The sequence below is a fragment of the Podarcis erhardii genome (assembly GCF_964252035.2).
Source record: "Podarcis erhardii genome assembly, chromosome: 6".
Classification (NCBI taxonomy): domain Eukaryota; kingdom Metazoa; phylum Chordata; class Lepidosauria; order Squamata; family Lacertidae; genus Podarcis; species Podarcis erhardii.
In genome coordinates, this window is record NC_138510.1 from 589,744 (window position 1) to 607,060 (window position 17,317).

General features: G+C 50.8%; 1 protein-coding gene across 3 annotated transcripts in view; it reads right to left on the minus strand.

The window, feature by feature from the left end:
• SLC12A5 (solute carrier family 12 member 5) overlaps positions 1–17,317 on the minus strand; it is a 103,591-nt gene that overhangs the window by 23,075 nt on the left and 63,199 nt on the right. For all 3 annotated transcript variants that reach the window (XM_081867552.1, XM_081867551.1, XM_081867553.1), the window contains exons 4-11: positions 16,647–16,793; positions 13,929–13,983; positions 10,939–11,069; positions 6,452–6,693; positions 4,727–4,938; positions 3,073–3,240; positions 1,344–1,442; positions 188–245 (exon numbers count right to left, since the gene is read on the minus strand). In XM_081867552.1, coding sequence (XP_081723678.1) covers positions 188–245; positions 1,344–1,442; positions 3,073–3,240; positions 4,727–4,938; positions 6,452–6,693; positions 10,939–11,069; positions 13,929–13,983; positions 16,647–16,793 — 1,112 coding nt within the window. The remainder of the gene's footprint in view (positions 1–187; positions 246–1,343; positions 1,443–3,072; positions 3,241–4,726; positions 4,939–6,451; positions 6,694–10,938; positions 11,070–13,928; positions 13,984–16,646; positions 16,794–17,317) is intronic.

A 17,317-nucleotide genomic window follows, 5' to 3' on the forward strand; every position in this document is an offset into this window, starting at 1 on the left:
CTCCCTCAGCCAGTAAAGCGAGATGAGCGCCGCAACCCCAGAGTCGGCCACGACTGGACCTAATGGTCAGGGGTCCCTTTACATTGTTATTAATTATTATTATTATTATTATTATTATTATTATTATTATTATTATATATGCCAGGAGGCCAGTGGTCCCCCAGCCCAGAGAGAGAAGAATACTCACTTGTCCCGGAGCACGACGCCCTCAATGCAAGCGCCAAAGAGGATGACGGAGCTGATGTCTGCGGGAGCGTTAAGGAAGGAGGCGGCGGGCAGTTGGGATGGCTGGAAGCTCTGCCTGGTCCTGAAGGACCCCCCCCCCCCTGGGACCAGGCCGGGGAGAATCAGGGCAAGTGCTGGCATGGGGCATGGGGGAGACAGAAGGGGGGGTTGGCGAGAGGGGTCGCCTGACATCATTTAGCTGCGGTTCCTGCATTGTGGGGGGTTGGGCTAGATGACCTTTGGGGGTCCCTTCGCACTCGACAACCCCGTGATTCTGTGCTGCCATTGGGACCGCTTGCTGTCTTCCTTCTTGACGTGGCAGCTCGTCCTCCCTTGTCTTTGGTCGGCGTCCCAAAGAGGCAAAAGAGGAGCGATGCGCTTGAAGGGCTGGTCTGAAGCGGAAGGCAAGAAGAGACTGAAAGGGAACATCTGGAAGGCACCTCTTTATTATTTGCTTATTTCATAAAATTTATACGCCGCTTCACTGGAAAAATAGGCACCACCTCAAAGCGGTTTACAAAGAGAAAACAGTAGCGAGAAAAATTAACAGCAACATTTAAAGATTTTTTTTGGAAAGCGAAAATGACAACAGACGAAAAGCAAATTAAAACATGTGTCAACTTTCTAATTGAGCTTGGCTAAAGAAAAATGCTTTTAGCTGGGTCCCCCAAAAAGTTCCTGCCTGGAATCAATAGGCAGGGAGTTCCAAAGGTCACATTCTTACACATGCAGAAGGGATATTTACGTGGCAGCTGCAGCAGCGCTGCTTGTGCAGATCAAAGGGGTCAGGTGGGCTCATGTGGGGCAAGGCAAACGTCCTGTCCCCATAGATGGAAGCGGCCCCCGCAATATGGGCACAGTGGCTCCTGGCCCAACATGTGCCCAGGGGGCAATATGTGTGTGTGACACAGAGACAGTTTTTTTTGGGGGGGGGGTCTCGCTCTGGGGCATCAGGCCAGCAGCCCCTGAATTGGCCACACAGGGATGACCTCTATCACCTGGCTGAGCCCCATCAGGGGCTGCCGATAGCAGAGGGGCTCAGGAGGAGCCAGCCCGATTCTCCAAGGCCCCCACCTTCCTCTGGGAACAGGGGCAGGCCCCCCGGAGGCAAAGGATACAGACTGCGGACGTGGTGGCGATGGCGAGGATGGTGCCCGTGGGAATGGACTTCTGAGCGTCACGCAGGTCTCCAGACCTGTTGGAACCAGCCATGATCCCTGAGGAAGAGGGAGGAAAAGGTCAGTTGGAAGGGACCCCCCAGGGTCATCTAGTCCAACCCCTGCAATGCAGGAAACACAGCGAAAGAATCCCCGACAGATGGCCCCCGAGTCTCTGTCTTGAAAACTCCAGGGAAGGAGAGCCCCCCACCTTCCCAGGGAGTCTTTCCCCCTGTCAAACAGCTCTATCACCATCAGAAAGTTTTCCCTAACGTTTAGCTGGAATCTCCTTCCTTGTAACTTGAAGCCACGGGTTCGAGTCCTGCCCTCCAGAGCAGGAGAAAACAAGCTTGCTCCCTCTTCCATGTGACAGCCCTTCAGGTATTTAAAGATGGGTATCATCTCTCCTCTTTGTCAAGCGAAACACTTTTGCAAACTCACCACTGGACCCCGTATTCCAGGTGAAAGGAGAAGGTCTCCTCATTGGGGAACTTCTCCTGCATCCTCAAAGAGGATGCTTGAAGAGGAAGGGGCTGATTGGCAGGTGGGAGAGGCTTCTGATTCTGGTGCCCAGCTGAGCCCCCCTCCAGCTTCCCTCTTGGGTGCAGATGTGAGATCCCTTCCTCTCGTTATCGTGGCCCAATTAGTTCCAGCTGTGGCGGCTAATGAGCTGCACATGAGGGTGTTGTGTGTAACAAGGTCAGGCCAGGACTGGGGCTGCTGTGGGGGCTCCCTCTGTGGAAGCTTTGCAGGACAAGAGCACTGCCCCCAACCCCCCCAAAAAGGGGGTTTCGTGAGAGGCACGAGGGGAAGAGGCTGCAGTGTCTGGGGTCTCGGCCCTCAAAGGACGTGGGGTCTCAAGGGAGGAGAGAGGAATTCGGCTCAGTTCAAGTGCTAAAGGGAAGTGGCCTCATCTGCACACTCCAAAACAATCTGCTGACCAAAACTCAGCCCTCCTTTGAAAGCCACCTTTCCCTGAATTTTGCAATGCCCTTCTGCAACCAAATAAGCTACACAAAATTGTGTCTATTCCGGGAAAGTATATGCAATGCATAGGCTGGCAAATATTTTAGAAATGCATTGTGTCAGAAGAAAATGCACGCAAAAAATTGTGTGTTAGCGAAAATGTGTACTGAAATGCTAATCAGTTTTCATGGTTTGGGGTTTTTTTTGCTTTTAAAAGAACACCAACCCACAAACTCCTGCAGAACTGTGGAGGATTGGGCCTCACATGGGACAAAAGAGAAGCTGAAATCGACAGGGACGCCGACCCCTGACCTTTGCCCCAAAGGTCTTGCACTGCTCCCTCCCCAGGACTTGAGGAGTGGGCTGTGGGATGACCCTCTCCCTGCCCTCCCCAGTGTCTGGGGGCTTGTGAAGCAGACCCCCTCCCAGCCTCTGAACTGACCCTGGGGCAAAGTACATCAAAATGGCCCGAGGTCCAGGGCTCCATTTATTGCCTTGGGGGCAGAAAGTAGGGAGGTGGGATCGATGACGCCCAGCCCCAAATTTCCCCAGCCCCCAGACGGCCTCCTAAAAGTCCTGCCTGGCAGGTGGGACAACTGAGAGCTGCAGGAAGCACTCAGCACCCGAGACCCGCTCCTTCCCCAGGCTCCTTCCTCACCTGTGCCCCACCTGAGACTCTGCCCCACCTGCGCCCAGGTGCCACCCCCCCACCGGAGTCCATTACCTGTGACTGAGGGGAAGTAGATGCCCACCAGGAGGGTGAAGTAGGAGGTCATGTCGCTGAAGACGTAGGGCTGGTCCATGTCAAGGAGGGCATCTGCAGGGGCCGCCGAGGTCAGCCCAGACTTCTCAATGATCACCCCTTTGGGCAAGTAGGTGCTCCAGAGGTTTTCTGCGGGGGGAGACGCCATGAAGCGGGGCGGGTGAGTGGCTGGCATCCGCAGGGGGTGGCCCCACCCTCTACGCCAGTGGAGGGAGGTCCCCCAACCCACCGCCAAGCCCCCCACCTTGGGCTGGGTTTGGGCACCGCACAAGTGGCATGGTCCCTCTCTGCTTTCTTGCCAGAAATGCCATTAGTCCTGCCCCCAGAGCCAGTCTGAGGCCTCTGCCCCCCTCCGTGCCCCCTTGCCCCTCCCCCTCTGGGCAACTCACCTGCCAGCAGGTCAGGGAAGTGCCTCTGCCCCACGGCACTCTAGGGTTTTAGGGGGCACCAGAAATGAACTGCGCCACCCTCCCCATCCCGGAGACACAGCCGCGGGAAAGCGGTGTTGGTGTAGCAGTTAGAGTGATGGATTAGGACCTGGGAGATCAAGGTTCGAATTCTGATCCATGCATGCTGACAGCTTATTTATTCGTCTTCTGTTGGGGCGTTGTTGAGGGGGTTTTTGTTGGAGGGGGTTTTTGTTGCAGATGATACAATATTTTTGTATCTTTATTTTGGATTTATGTGGAAATTGTTCAATTTGGTTGTGTGCTTTCTGAAGTTTTCTTTATTATTTATAACTGCTTTTGAACAACAATGGTGATAGTGGACATCCTTGTCTAGTTCCTTTTTGTATCTTACATTTGTCCGTTTATGATTAATTTTGCTTTTTGCTCTGAATAAATTGCTGATATTCCTTTTAGAAATTTAGGCCCACATTTCTTCCTTCTTCATTCCATTTAATTTCTTCAAGTAACTTTGTCATGAATTTCCAAGAGATGCTGTCAAAGGCTTTTTCAGCATCTATAAACATCATTGCTGCTTTCTTTTCATTTTTGACCTCCAGGTATTCTATTATATTCAAAATATTCCTTATATTCTCCTTCATTTGTCAATGTTATGTGGGTTTTTTTAATACATTGTAAGCCAACCTAGCAGTTTGAAAGCACGTCAAAGTGCAAGGAGATAAATAGGTACTGCTCCAGCAGGAAGGTAAACGGTGTTTCCGTGTGCTGCTCTGGTTTGCCAGAAGCGGCTTAGTCCTGCTGGCCACATGACCCAGAAGCTGTACGCCGGCTCCCTCGGCCAGCAAAGCGAGATGAGCGCCGCAACCCCAGAGTCGGCCAAGACTGGACCTAATGGTCAGGGGTCCCTTTACCTTTACCTTTACGCCGCCTTGAGCATAGTTTTCACTTTGGAAAGGCGACATACAAATAAAATGATTGATCTCCACTTGGCCAAGAAATTCCCTGGGGGTGCCCTTGGGGGCCAGTTGCCACCGCTCAGCTTAGCCTACCTCACAGGGATTAAGCGAGGAGGGGGAGAAAACGCCCCCTTGAGCTCCTTGGAGGAAAAGGGGGGATATTCAGTCCATAAATGAATAGAGCTGCCCATCTGCCCAGGTCCCCCGCGGCTTTTGGGGCTCCCCGTTTGACCCCCCCGAGAGCCCTCCTACCTTGGATGAGGCCGGAAGCGGCTCCCGGGATGCCCTGGATCTCGGTGACATTGTTGAGGGCGAAGTACTCATCGCAGGAGGCGTTGAGGAAGCGGGAGGAGCAGAAGAGCCCCCAGAGCTGGGAGCCGATGGTCTCGTTGCCCTCCTGGACCACCTTGGTGCAGGTGTCAAAGCCGTCGCGGGACAGAGTCCGGTTGCCCAGCAGGCAGATCCTGGGAGGGGGGAGAGTAGGGGAGGGGTCACCTCTTTGCCGCCTCCTGGCCAGAGGGGCCGCCCTGCAGGTTCTTGCCCCTTCCCCACCCGAAGGGGAGGAGGGATTATTGATGGACTTATTTATAGAATTGTAGAGAGCCCAGTGGGAAGGAGAGTCCAGGGGTACCTCTGGTTGAGAACGGGATCCGTTCCGGAGGCCCGTTCGCAACCTGAAAAGAACGCAACCCGCGTCTGCACATGAGATGCGAGATGCAATTCACCAGGATACCTGAAGGAGCGTCTCCACCCCCATCGTTCTGCCCGGACACTGAGGTCCAGGGCCGAGGTTCCCTCGCTACAAGAAGCCAAGATATAGGGAACCAGGCAGAGGGCCTTCTCAGTAGTGGCGCCCACCCTGTGGAACACAGTCCCATCAGATGTCAAAGAGATAACAACTACCTGACATTCAGAGGACATCTTAAGGCAGCCCTGCTCAGGGAAGTTTTTAATGTGTGACAACTTAGTGTATTTTTGGTCTTTGTGGAAGCCGCCCAGTGTGGCTGGGGAAACCCAGCCAGATGGGCGGGGTACAAATAATAAATTATTATTATTATTATTATTATTATTATTATTATTATTATTATTATGCTCATGTGTGTGACGTCATTTTGGACGTCTGCGCATGCGCAAGTGGTGAAACCTGGAAGTAACCCTTTCCACTACTTCCGGGTCGCCGTGGGACGCAACCTGAAGCAAACGTAACATGAGGTACGACTGTATTGAAATGGAGACACACAACCCTCCCACTTTAAACATTATTATTATTATTATTATTATTATTATTATTATTATTATTACCCCACCCATCTGGCTGGGTTTCCCCAGTCACTCTGGGTAGCTTCCAACGAAATATTAAAATACAATAGTCCTTCAAGTATTAAAATACCTTCAGGTATTTATACTTTAAAGTGAGGATTCCCAAGAAACCCCAGGCCTTTCTGCTAGGTATCGTCAGACCAGAGCTTCTGAAGGAAAGGTTTCATTTGTTTCTGTTTGCTATGACAGCGGCAGAAATAGTTTATGACTCTGTGCAAAAATGGAATGAAGAAGAAGTTCCCACGAAAGAAGGCTGGCTTAGGAAGATGATGGGATTTATGCTGAGACTAACTGAGAATTAGGGAACAAAACAGGGGGAAAGAAATTCTTGAAGGATGGAAATATTTTGAAAAAAATAGCATGGTTGTGTTAAAATGCATGCAGGATTTGAAGTATGGCAACAGATGAGAATTTGCAGTTTAATAATTTGGAATTAACGCATGTAATGGATAAAAGATAAGTAACACCCCAGCTTTATAAGGGAATGAACACCATGGAAGGTGAATGGGGAGTTAAGGGATATGAGAGATAGGTTTGGATGGTGTTTCCGAAGAATTTGTAAAAATAATAATAAATTATATTAAAAAAAGAAATGGAAGCCCCCGTTTGGCGTGGGCCGGGCTGGGGGGCTGGGGGTTCTTCCTCGTTGGCACTTACGGGAAGCTGGGCGGGTCAAAGGCCGACTTGATGACTCCGGCGTAGATGGCCAGGATGGAGAGGATGACGCAGCCCAGGAAGACCAGGGCAAACTTGTTGACGTACTTGACGCCCACAAAGACCACGGTGGCCATGCAGGTGAGCACACATGTCCCGTAGACACGCATGTTGTTGAGCATGGCAGCCGCTTCTCCACTGGCGTCCTCGGCCTTGAAGATGGCCATGGGGGGGAAGATGTAGGCCTGGCGGAGAAGAAGGAAGGGTTAGGATATAGTTCCGTTCCAACTTCAGAACAGATGGGTGGATTGTTGTATGGCACATGTCTGTTTACATTCCAGCACAGCTTGCCGGGAACTTCCGTTTGTGTATTGCTTTTGCTTTGTGCTTCCTGCTTTTGCTTGGACACAAAGGGGAGCAGACATGTTTTTCTTTTGTCCTGATGCTGAATAAAATGCTTGTAAATATGCTTGCATATGCCTCTGTCCGCTCTTCCGTTGCAAAGAGTTCTTATCTCTGCTAACTTGCGTGCTCAGTCTCTAAAGGTCTCTGAGGCTTGAGTCGCAGTTTTGTTGCTGTTCTGAGAACCGGAGTTCGCCTGGCTGCCGGCCGGTGGCTGGAGCCAGCTGGGGGCCTGCCAATTGCCCCCGTCTCCCAGGACGCATCCCAACCAGAAGGAGACCCAACTCAGAGGAAGGCCAGGCCACCCACCCTCAGAATCACAACCTTGTGGGCTTGGAAATGGCCCCAGGGACATGGAGAGCTGCTGGATCAGGCCAAGGGGGCCCCACCGAGTCCAGCATGCGGTTCTCACAGCAGCCAAACAGACGCCCATCATGGGAAACCAAGGAGCAGGATCCGAGCACCAGAGCAACTCTCCCCTCCTGTGGGTTCCAGCTGCCTCCGACTGCGGAGGCAGAGCAGAGCCATCCTGGCTAGGAGCCCTCGGTAACTTTTTCCTCCACGAACTTGTCTTGCTGGCCATGACTGTCTCCTGTGGCAGGGAGTTCCACAGTTTATCCACTGCGTGACGGACTCCAACATTCAGTTTCATTGGATTCCCATGAGTTCTAGTGTTGGGGGGGGGTGTTTCTGTGCCGTGCATAATTTTATAAACTTCTATCATGTCACCTCTTACTTGCCTTTTCTCTAAACTATTATTATTATTATTATTATTATTATTATTATTATTATTATTAGTGCTTCACCTGTAGATCTTAGCAGGGTTCACAACATTAAAACACAATATAAAAACAAAAAAACACATCATAAAACAAGAACAAACCCATAGCCACCTGCCCCCCAAGAACTGCACAGTCCCCAGTGCTGCCCCTTTCCTCCTAGGAGAGTTGCTCTACGTTATTATTATTATTATTATTAATCAATCAATCATTGATTTGGTCCATTCCAACCTCTTGCAATACAGGAATCACAGCTAATGAATCCCTGGCAGACGACCGCCCCAACCTCGGCTTAGAAACCTCCAAGGAAGGAGTCTACTACCTTCCAAGGGAGTCCGTTCCTCTGTCAGAACAGCTCTTGCCCCCCAAAGTTCTTCCGGATGTTCTGTTGGAATCTTTTTTCTTCCACTTTGAATCTGGAGCAGCACAAAAACCAAGCTGGCTCCTCCTTCAGTGGGGCAGCCCTCCGGGTGCCTCTCATGCCAGGTCTCAGAAGTGGGCCAAGCTGCTCCCCAGAAGGGCGAGGGGTGGGCCCAGCTGGAGGTGGGGTGCAGGAGGGTCTCCTTCACTGTCCTGGCACAGCGTGCTGTGGGGAAGGCTTTGGAGAGGCTCCATGGGGCTGGGGGGGGCTCTGTCCTCGCTTGGGTCAAATGAGGGCAGGGCTGTGCATCTTGCGAAACAGCGGGGAGGGGGACACCCCTATCACAAGCTGCAAAAAGGGTTCTGGGAGCCCAGAGACGCAGATGAGCTTATTGCACCAAAAGGAGATTAAATTACCCCAGCTCATTTTAATGCTTTTAACGTGGATGACAGCTCCCCAATCTCAGGGTGATAATTAATCTGTGAAAGGATATATGCTACGGATTGTCAGTTCACATATCTTCACGGCAGAGGCATAATTCCACACTCGAGCATCTTGGAAACGCAAGTTATTTAATATATGTGATAAGTGCTGAAATGGCCTCCTTAGCAAGAGCTTGGGTGAGAGGGTGACATAAACGATCCCATTTGCGCCTAGAAATTGGGAACAATGAACTCTGGCGCTGAGCAGTGGGACGTGGGAATATGCGAGGGGCTCCTCTTGGAAAAGGATGGTTGCGGCTTTCTAAAAGGCAGAGGCTGCTGCTCCTTTTGCTGCTAGGAATTTCCATGCTTGTTTAATTTTGATTGCAAATGTTTCCTGAGAAGAGTGTCTTGGTTGCAAAGCCCCGAGATGTGTGTGGGGAGTGGGTTTCTCCAGCCTGATCCTCCTCACACAGTCCTCTGCCCGCTGACCCTCCCTCCTTGCCCAGAAAGGGAGGAGGGGGTCTTGCTGGGGGGGGGGCTGCATCTGCAAAAGTCCTTTGAGCCGACAGGGACAAGCTTTGCATCCAAAACACCCCCAGCTTCATTATATTCTCCCTTTTGCAGGGAGACAAAAGCACAAGCGGAAAAAACAAGCACAATATTATGCCGGAGAGAGCAAATGAAGGATACGGAGATGAGATATCAGGTCACTTAAGCTTTTTGCTTACATCTTCTAAAAGAAAAAAGGGGAGACAGGACAGCTATTCTTCCGCCTCAGGATCCAGTGTCATTATTTATGTTTGCTTTTAAAAACATATCTATTTCTAGTTCCTTCAAAGGGAGTCTTTCATGAACTCCTTTTCTCTTCCAAGGCAGGGGTTGCATTGAATTTTCTTAAAGAATCTCTTTTCATGGAATCACAGAGTCGGAAGGGACCCCAAGAGTCACCGAGTTCCATCCTGACTCTCTGCTTTCTGTGGACCAAAATGAAACCCAGAATCCGCTCTTTGCAAATCCAGCCGCCATGCCAGGAGCCACTCAGGTATTCCGAGGTTGTTCTGCTTTGAGAACAAGGCTGCATTGCACAAGAGCTCCTTAGGGCAGCGGCAAAGAGATTTTATTTTTGGAAAGAATTTGATATTTGAAAAATGGGGAGGGGGGGAGCACTGAAGTCATCATGGGGAAAATCAGAACTTTGTTAGACTTTCTTACCCTCCAGATTCACTCTTCCTGGGCTGGCATGTTGTTGCCGAAGTTGGCTTTTGGTATCTTTATTTTAGATCGTGTGGAAATTGTTTGGTTTGGTTGTGCACTTTCAAATGTTGTATTTATCGTTTATGACTATGACTTTTGTTGTGTTGCAGTTGTGCATTTTTTCCATGCTGCAAGCCACCTTGAGCATGATCTGAACTGCAACACAAGGATCTGCCTGTTATGGTTTGGCAGCGGGGAAGCCATACAAATTCCACAGGAGGATAAGAAGGAAGGCAGGTCAGAAGGACTTGAAAATTGGCCTGGCGGGGGTTAAACAAGACACTTTTAAAATGGATTTCCCCTCACCCAGTGAAGGCCAAGGGGCTTAGGGTCCTGTGCCCGCCCTCGCTGCTCTCGGTCTGCCTGCCACCACTCACCAGCAGAATCTCTCTCTCTCTCCCTTTTAAAATTGCTTTATTGAACTTTTAAAAACATAACACAAAATCAAAGTTATCAAAAAATAATAATAATTATCAAAATCTGTTACATTTTTTCACAGTCTTCTTTTGGTTCTAACGACTTCCCACCAATTCCATATAGATTTAAGTGTGTATTTAACTAGTGCACTACAGTGGGACCTCGGGTTAAGAACTTAATTCATTCCAGAGGTCCATTCTTAACCTGAAACTGTTCTTAACCCGAACCACCACTTTAGCTAATGGGGCCTCCTGCTGCCACTGCGCCGCCAGAGTACGATTTCTGTTCTCACCCTGAAGCAAAGTTCTTAACCAGAGGTACTATTTCTGGGTTAGCGGAGTCTGGAACCTGAAGCATCTGTAACCCAAGGTACCACTGTATTCATCTCTGCTTTTAATAATTACTTATTAAAGATATTGTACTTTCTTAAACTTATTCAGTAGACTACAGAAGCTATTCAAAGGCTGCCACAGACTTCATGCTATGACAATCTTTAATGTAACTTTTAAATAAACCCCATTTATTAAAAAATGGTCTCTTATTTTTCCTGAAAGCTTAGCCAGCTCTGCGTATTCCATTCATTTTTGTTGCCACTCCGACTTTGATGGTATTTTTCCTCCTCTCCAATTTGTTGCTATTAAAATTCTTGCGGCCACTGTCACATATAAAAATAGCTCCCTTATATTCTTTGGATGTCAGGACCTAATATTTGAAGAAGGAAAGCCTCTGGGGTTTTTTATATATAAACAAACCCTTAAACATTTTTTAAAGTTCCATATATATTTCATCCCAGAATTCCTTATTTTATTTTTTTTGCATGTCCACCACATATGCAGCATAGATCCCACTCACCAGCAGAATCTCGATGGTGCCCAGGATGTACATGGCACCTGCAAAAGTGGTGCCCAGGTAGAAGCAGAGCCCCACAGCGCCCCCAAACTCAGGGCCGAGCGAGCGGGAGATCATGTAGTACGACCCGCCAGCTGGAGTCAGATGGGGGGGGGGGAGAGAGAGAGAGAGAGAGAGTGTTAAGCTTTCATATATGCATAAGACAGCATCTTCAAAAGCAGAGACATCACCTTGCTGACAAAGGTCCGTTAAAGCTCTGGTTTTCCCAGTCGTGATGTATGGAAGTGGGAGCTGGACCATAAAGAAGGCTGATTGCCGAAGAATGGATACTTTGGCCACCTCATGAGAAGAGAAGACTCCCTGGAAAAGACCCTGATGCTGGGAAAGATGGAGGGCACAAGGAGAAGGGGACGACGGAGGACGAGATGGTGGGACAGTGTTCTCGAAGCTACCAGCATGAGTTTGGCCAAACTGCGGGAGGCAGTGGAAGACAGGAGGGCCTGGAGTGCTCTGGTCCAGGGGGTCACGAAGAGTCAGACACGACTAAATGACTAAACAACAACATACGCATAAGCATAAAGTAGCCCCAAAACTTGCACAGGAGCAACCTGCTGGGGGTCTGAGTGCCAAGGCAAAATTGCACAAAGTCAGGAAGACCCAACAGAACCGGTCTCTCCTGCGTGACCATCCCTCCCTTACTGGGCTTTGTGAAGATCCCATGAGATCTTGTGGGGTCATCGTAAGATCTCAGATGGTCCCTTTCAATGGTTTTCCCTCCCTCCCTCCCTTTATTTATTTTCCTGACAGCCACACAGAGCTGCAATCGTGCAAGCAGATCACACATAAGTTATGGCTCTGCTGTGCTGGCGCAAGTCTGGGGAGCAGGTGAGGCAGCGATAGGCACCTGTGGTGGACATGCCCCCCGAGGCTGCCAGATTGGAGGAGCAAGCGTCTAATGAGAGAAGTAAAATCACACACCAGCATGTCATGAAGTCTCCAGAGCTGGCATTCCCAAATCTGCACTGAAATGAGAACAAGGGATGAGCCACCAATTGGGTTTTGCTTAGCGGCAGCATATGTGGTTATAGGAAGGACATCCTATGTTTCCTGCTTGGCAGGGGGCTGGACTCGATGGCCCTTGGGGTCTCTTCCAACTCTATGAATCTATGAATGGTGCATACTTGGACACTTGGGACAAGAGAGGGTGGCATGTTGCCCTTATGGGGTGAACTGGCCAGCAAATTAGGTCTGGCACAAAGACACCTTTGCGGGAGAACGCGGGAGCTTTATTTCATTCACAAATTTGAAACTTCATTTCACTTTGGAACTCCCTCCTCTTGATCTCAGGCAGGAGCCTTCACTGTCTCCTTTCTGGCACCAGCTAAAAACATCCTTGCTAAGACAAGCCAGCCCAGGTGCTTAGAAATGCTGGCCTGCATTTTGATCCATTTAAGTCTTCATATGTTTTAAAGTATTGCAAATCTTCTTGTTTTTATCTTTTTGTAAACTGCTCTGAAGGCTTTTCTTTTCAGCATCTGAGTGGTGTATAAATTTTATGAAACAGACAAATAAAATAAATAAATGAATCTCCAGAACACCAAAGTCCAAGTCCCAAGGGTTTGTGTAACTTGCGTCATAAGAATGTGTCTTACAGATGTTATATGTCATGGTGTGGGGGGGGGATGCAGGTTTGCATAAAAGAGGCCCCCATCCTGCTATCATAAAGTCCTTGCAGCCAATGCCAGCATTTGGGCACTGGGGTGAGGGGAAATTGGAGAGCAGCTGCAGACCCTCCAAGTGCCCCTGTTTTCCAGGGATCCCCCTGATTTAGAGAAGCTGTCCTGGTTTCTGATCTGATCCCGGAATGTCCCACTTTTCCTTAGGATGTCCCTATTTTCCTTGGAGAAATGTTGGAAAGCAATCCTGTAGTGGGATGGTTTCTTGTAAAATGCTTAATGTTTTATTATGTTTTTATATATGTTGGAAGCCGCCCAGAGTGGCTGGGGCAACTCAGTCAGATGTGTGGGGTATAAATAGTAAAATTATCATTATGGCATGGGATGGCCCTATTCTCATCGCAGAAATGTTGGAGGGTATGCAACTGAGTGCCGATGCCCTTGGATAATGCCAGCAGGCCATTGCCTGGCCTCCCAGCTGTACCTCCTGCTATGCGCCAACCCTGCGAAGCAGCCCTAGTGTGAGGGCCTGGGACTTGGGCTCGAACTCGGAACCAGAAGAGTCTCAGTCTGCACCGGATCCTCTGCCTCAGGCATCATCTGAACCAAGTCTGGGGCCTGATCCTGAAGAGTCCCAGTCTGCACAGGTTCCCCTGCAACAAGCACCAGCTGGGCCGAGTCAGGGGCCTGATCCTGCCCTGGCTCCAGATGCGGGGATAACCTCGTTGCCTTCAGCTGGGTCATCACTTACAGCTGCTCCACTACCGGTTGGGTCAGGGGAGGCTGAGGCGGCCTCTGGGTCTAGTAACCCACTGACGTCTCCTGAGCTGCAGAGACTGAGGTCTGAGAGAAGGAGACACCTGAATACTCGCAGGAGGAGTGTTCACCTTCGGGCGAGACAGGGAGGTGAGTCGCCGGGGGATCAGGACCGGCCATTACCCAGACAGAGATTAAAGGCTGTCAGACCCCGCCCCAAGTTGTGGGAGCAATGTTTGCCAGAACCTGCCTGTGATCGTGTGCCTGTCCTTGCCTGGTTTCCTGCCTTGGCCCTGTTGGACTGACTCCTAGCAGAACCCTTTGATTCGGGACCAGACCTGGACTGTGTTGCTCAGGTTTACCCCTGGGCCCAGCACACCCGGCAGGACAAAGTGGCTGCAGAAGAGGGAGGCAGAGGCAAGGTGTCTTGGCAGGCGGGGAGGTGGCACCAAGGCGCTGGCAAGGCGTCAGGAGGAGTGCTGAGGAAGACCCCCCTCCCCTTGGCCTGGGGCTCCGCGATTGCAGGCGGACAAACACACAGACACAAAGGACTCTACCCACCTGGCACGACTCCATTGGTGGCAATGGCACTCATGGAAATGGCTGTCAGCATCGTCTGTGAGGAGGGAAAGGCAGAGAGGTAGGAGACTTGCAATGAAAGAGGGTTTGGTGGGGGGGGGATTAGAAATGCAGAATGGGGAGGGACCCCCAGAGGCCATCTAGCCCAACCCCCGCGATGCAGGAATCCCAATGAGCGACAGGTCGGCCTTCCCGGGTTTACCTTTTCCCAAGGCATGACAAGGCAAGACCCCACCTTTCCCCCCCCCCGATTGTTTTGTCCAGCTCCCGGATGATGGAGAGTGGAGACGGCACGGGGCGGGGGGCAGGGGGTCAACTAGGAAGCCAAGGGCCAGAGGGAAGAAGCAAAGTCAGGAAAGTGGCCCCCGGCAGGTGGAGATGGAGGGGGCTGAGAAGCAGGTGGTGGTGGGACCATAAGGGCATTTGCATCTGTCAGAAATCCGTCTTTTGGTACGGCAGCACTGGCCCTGCGGAACTCCCTGCCTCTTGACATCAAGCAGGCACATTTGCTGTGTTGAAGCAACATTTGTTTGGCATGCCTACCGAGACATTTAGGATGCTGTTGTATTTTTAGTTTATTGTTGGTTTTAATTTTTTGAAGGTTTGTATTGCTTTTACTAATAATCTTACTGTTCTGTTCTCTTTTTGGTAAACTGTTTTGAGCTTTCTTTACAATCGAGCAGTACATAAATGTTAAAATAAAATATAATAAAATAAAATAAAACGAGCCTTCTGGATCAGACCAAAGGGGGACCACCTAGCTCAGCATCTCACAGTGGCCAGCCAGATTTCCCCAAGGCAAACCCACAAGCAGGATCCCAGATCAACTTTCCCCTCCTGAGGATTCCAGCATCTGGGATTCAGAGACATTGCTGTCTCCTGCTGTGAAGGCAGAGCAGAGCCCTCCTGGGTTGTCAGTCATACAGGGAAGTCACTCTTATTTTGAGAAGCTCAGAGGCTCTCAGGGTCTGGGAAGTGGCTTCCCCTTGAAGCCCACCCCTTGCCTGTGCTGCTGAGACCCCTCCTCTTGCAGGGTCCCCCCCATTTGGTTCTTGTGTCCCCCTGGAATGGGGGCCACATCTCATCCAGCCAGAAACCAGCTCAAAGGGGCCGGGGGGGGGGCACAGGGCCAGATCCACACTCTTCCCCCCCCCCCATCAGTCACTGTGTGCAACACAGCACTGTTAAAATTTTCCTTTCATTTATCCTCAAAGGGCATTCAAAAGAAAGCAAAGGCGATGATGCCCATTTTCCAGAACAGGGTTCCAGGTCCAAGCCTAGCACTGCACCATTTGAAATGTGTTGCAGCTTAGCTGCAGGGCTTGCTACACTGATTTCTATATTCTTCAGCCAAACGTACAGGCTGCTTGATTTAAAAAGCAAAAATCTGTAAGTGGTTTCATAAAACAATACTTATAAAAAAAAGAAAACCCGCAAAACCAACAGACTCCAAACAAAGAGGCCGCCTTAATGAAGTGGTGCAAAATATAAACGGAAGCAACAGAATTTAAAAACAAGTAAAATTCCATGTTTGGTTAGGCTTGTGAAAACAACTTTTGGCATTAGCTGGGATTCCTGCATTTCAGAGGGTTGGACTAGATGACGAACAGAGCCCCTCAAAATCGACCGCTCTGAGATTCTGTGATTTGTTTCACTGAATCAGCCTTTGCAAAACCAGCGCCCTGCCCTCCTCCTTCCTGTTGAACCCAGGGCTTTAGGGCTGCCCCAACCATCCAGAAGGGGGTGTCCCCGGGGGGTCCCTTTGGGGGGTTGAGGGCAGGTGATGGGGTGGGGAGAGGTGGGGGCTGAAGCAACTTGGCAAGGCTGCTTCCTGGGGACGGCCGGGAGATGGATGGCCTGAGCGGTGCCTTTGGGGCAGGATGCAGCTGGATGAGTCCCCGGGAGGCAGGCGGGGATTAATCAGCTTCCCTGCACCATTGCCCATCCAGGCAGGTGTATCCATGCCCAGCGCCGGCAGCTGCCTTCCTATGCCTGGCCTGGCTGCGTCCACCACTGGCACATAGAATCCTGGAATTGTAGAGGGGGAAGGGACCCCCAAGGGTTCTCTAGTCCAGCCCCCGTAATGCAGGAATCGCAGGTGAGGAATCCCTGACCGGTGCTCCTGCATCCTGCAATCTACCTGCCTGCTGTGTCAACTGGGACAATTTATTGGAGGAAGAAGTAACCTTCTGCTGTATTTATTTTCTGGACTGCAGTTCTGAATTACCTGTGTGTTTGTTAATAGATCTATTTAGTAGCTTTGATTACACACACACACCCCCCCCAAATATACAAAATCAAAAAACTGAAGAGCTGGGTGGGACCTGAAATTCAGACATCACAGCTTGAGATGCCCTGACAGGGAGCCATCTAACCTCTCTTTAAAAACTTCCAAAGAGGGACAGGTCTTTCCTTCCCAGGTCACCTGTCCCACCGCCAACCATCCCAAAGGGCAGCTGTGAGCTTCCCACGTGACCCCCCACCCTGGGGTGAGACCTCAAAGACTGGGACAGAATGTGGGCATTTTGAGGGGCTCCTCATTTTGACCTTCCTTCCCTAAGTTTCCGGCCAGAGCAATAGCCTGGACTACCGGCCCTGAGGAATCCTGCCTGCCTGGTGAAAACAGGGGGGGGGGGCTTCTCCCCTTCCCCCTCCCCTCCCCGCTTTGCCCATGGGGTCCCCAAGGAGGGGGTGACTCACGCAGGAGCAGCAGAGGACGACCATGCAGAAGGACTCCATGATGCCCGCGATGCCAACGACCCACGTCAGGCGGAGGAAGAGGATGACGCCGAAGATGTTCTGCAGGCATGGCAGGTAGACGCCCATGAAGGTGCCCATCTGGGGAGCCTGTGAGAGGAGGGGGCAGAGAGGGTGGTGAGGCACCCGGGGGGTGCGGAGCAGGATGGATACCCCCCCACCCTCCTCCCAGGCTCAGGAAGGAAGGGGCCCAGGTGCCTTGGGGAGCAGGCCGGGGGAGCGGGTGAGGGGCTTGTTCTCAGAACTACCCTCCCTCATCCTGGCAGAGGAGCCTCTTCCCCCTGGCACCAGGCAGAGGAAAACATCTGCTGGCAGTGAAGGATGGAGGTGCCTTGCCAGGCTGTGCCAGGGGACGGAGAGGGCATGGAGCGCTCAAAGGCTCCTCAAGACAGCTCAAACAAATCCTTTCTTCCTCGCTCGCGTTTCAACACTTATGCAGAAAGCGGTGCAATAATGCCAGGAAAGAATTGTTGGGGGTCACACGGGGGCTCAAAGTCCCATCCAGAAGGATTTCTTTGTTTATTTGTAGCCCACTTTCTTCTCCACGGAGCACAAGGTGGGGGACGTGGCCGCCTCCCCATCTCGTTTAATCCCCACAAGAAGAATCTCAAGGA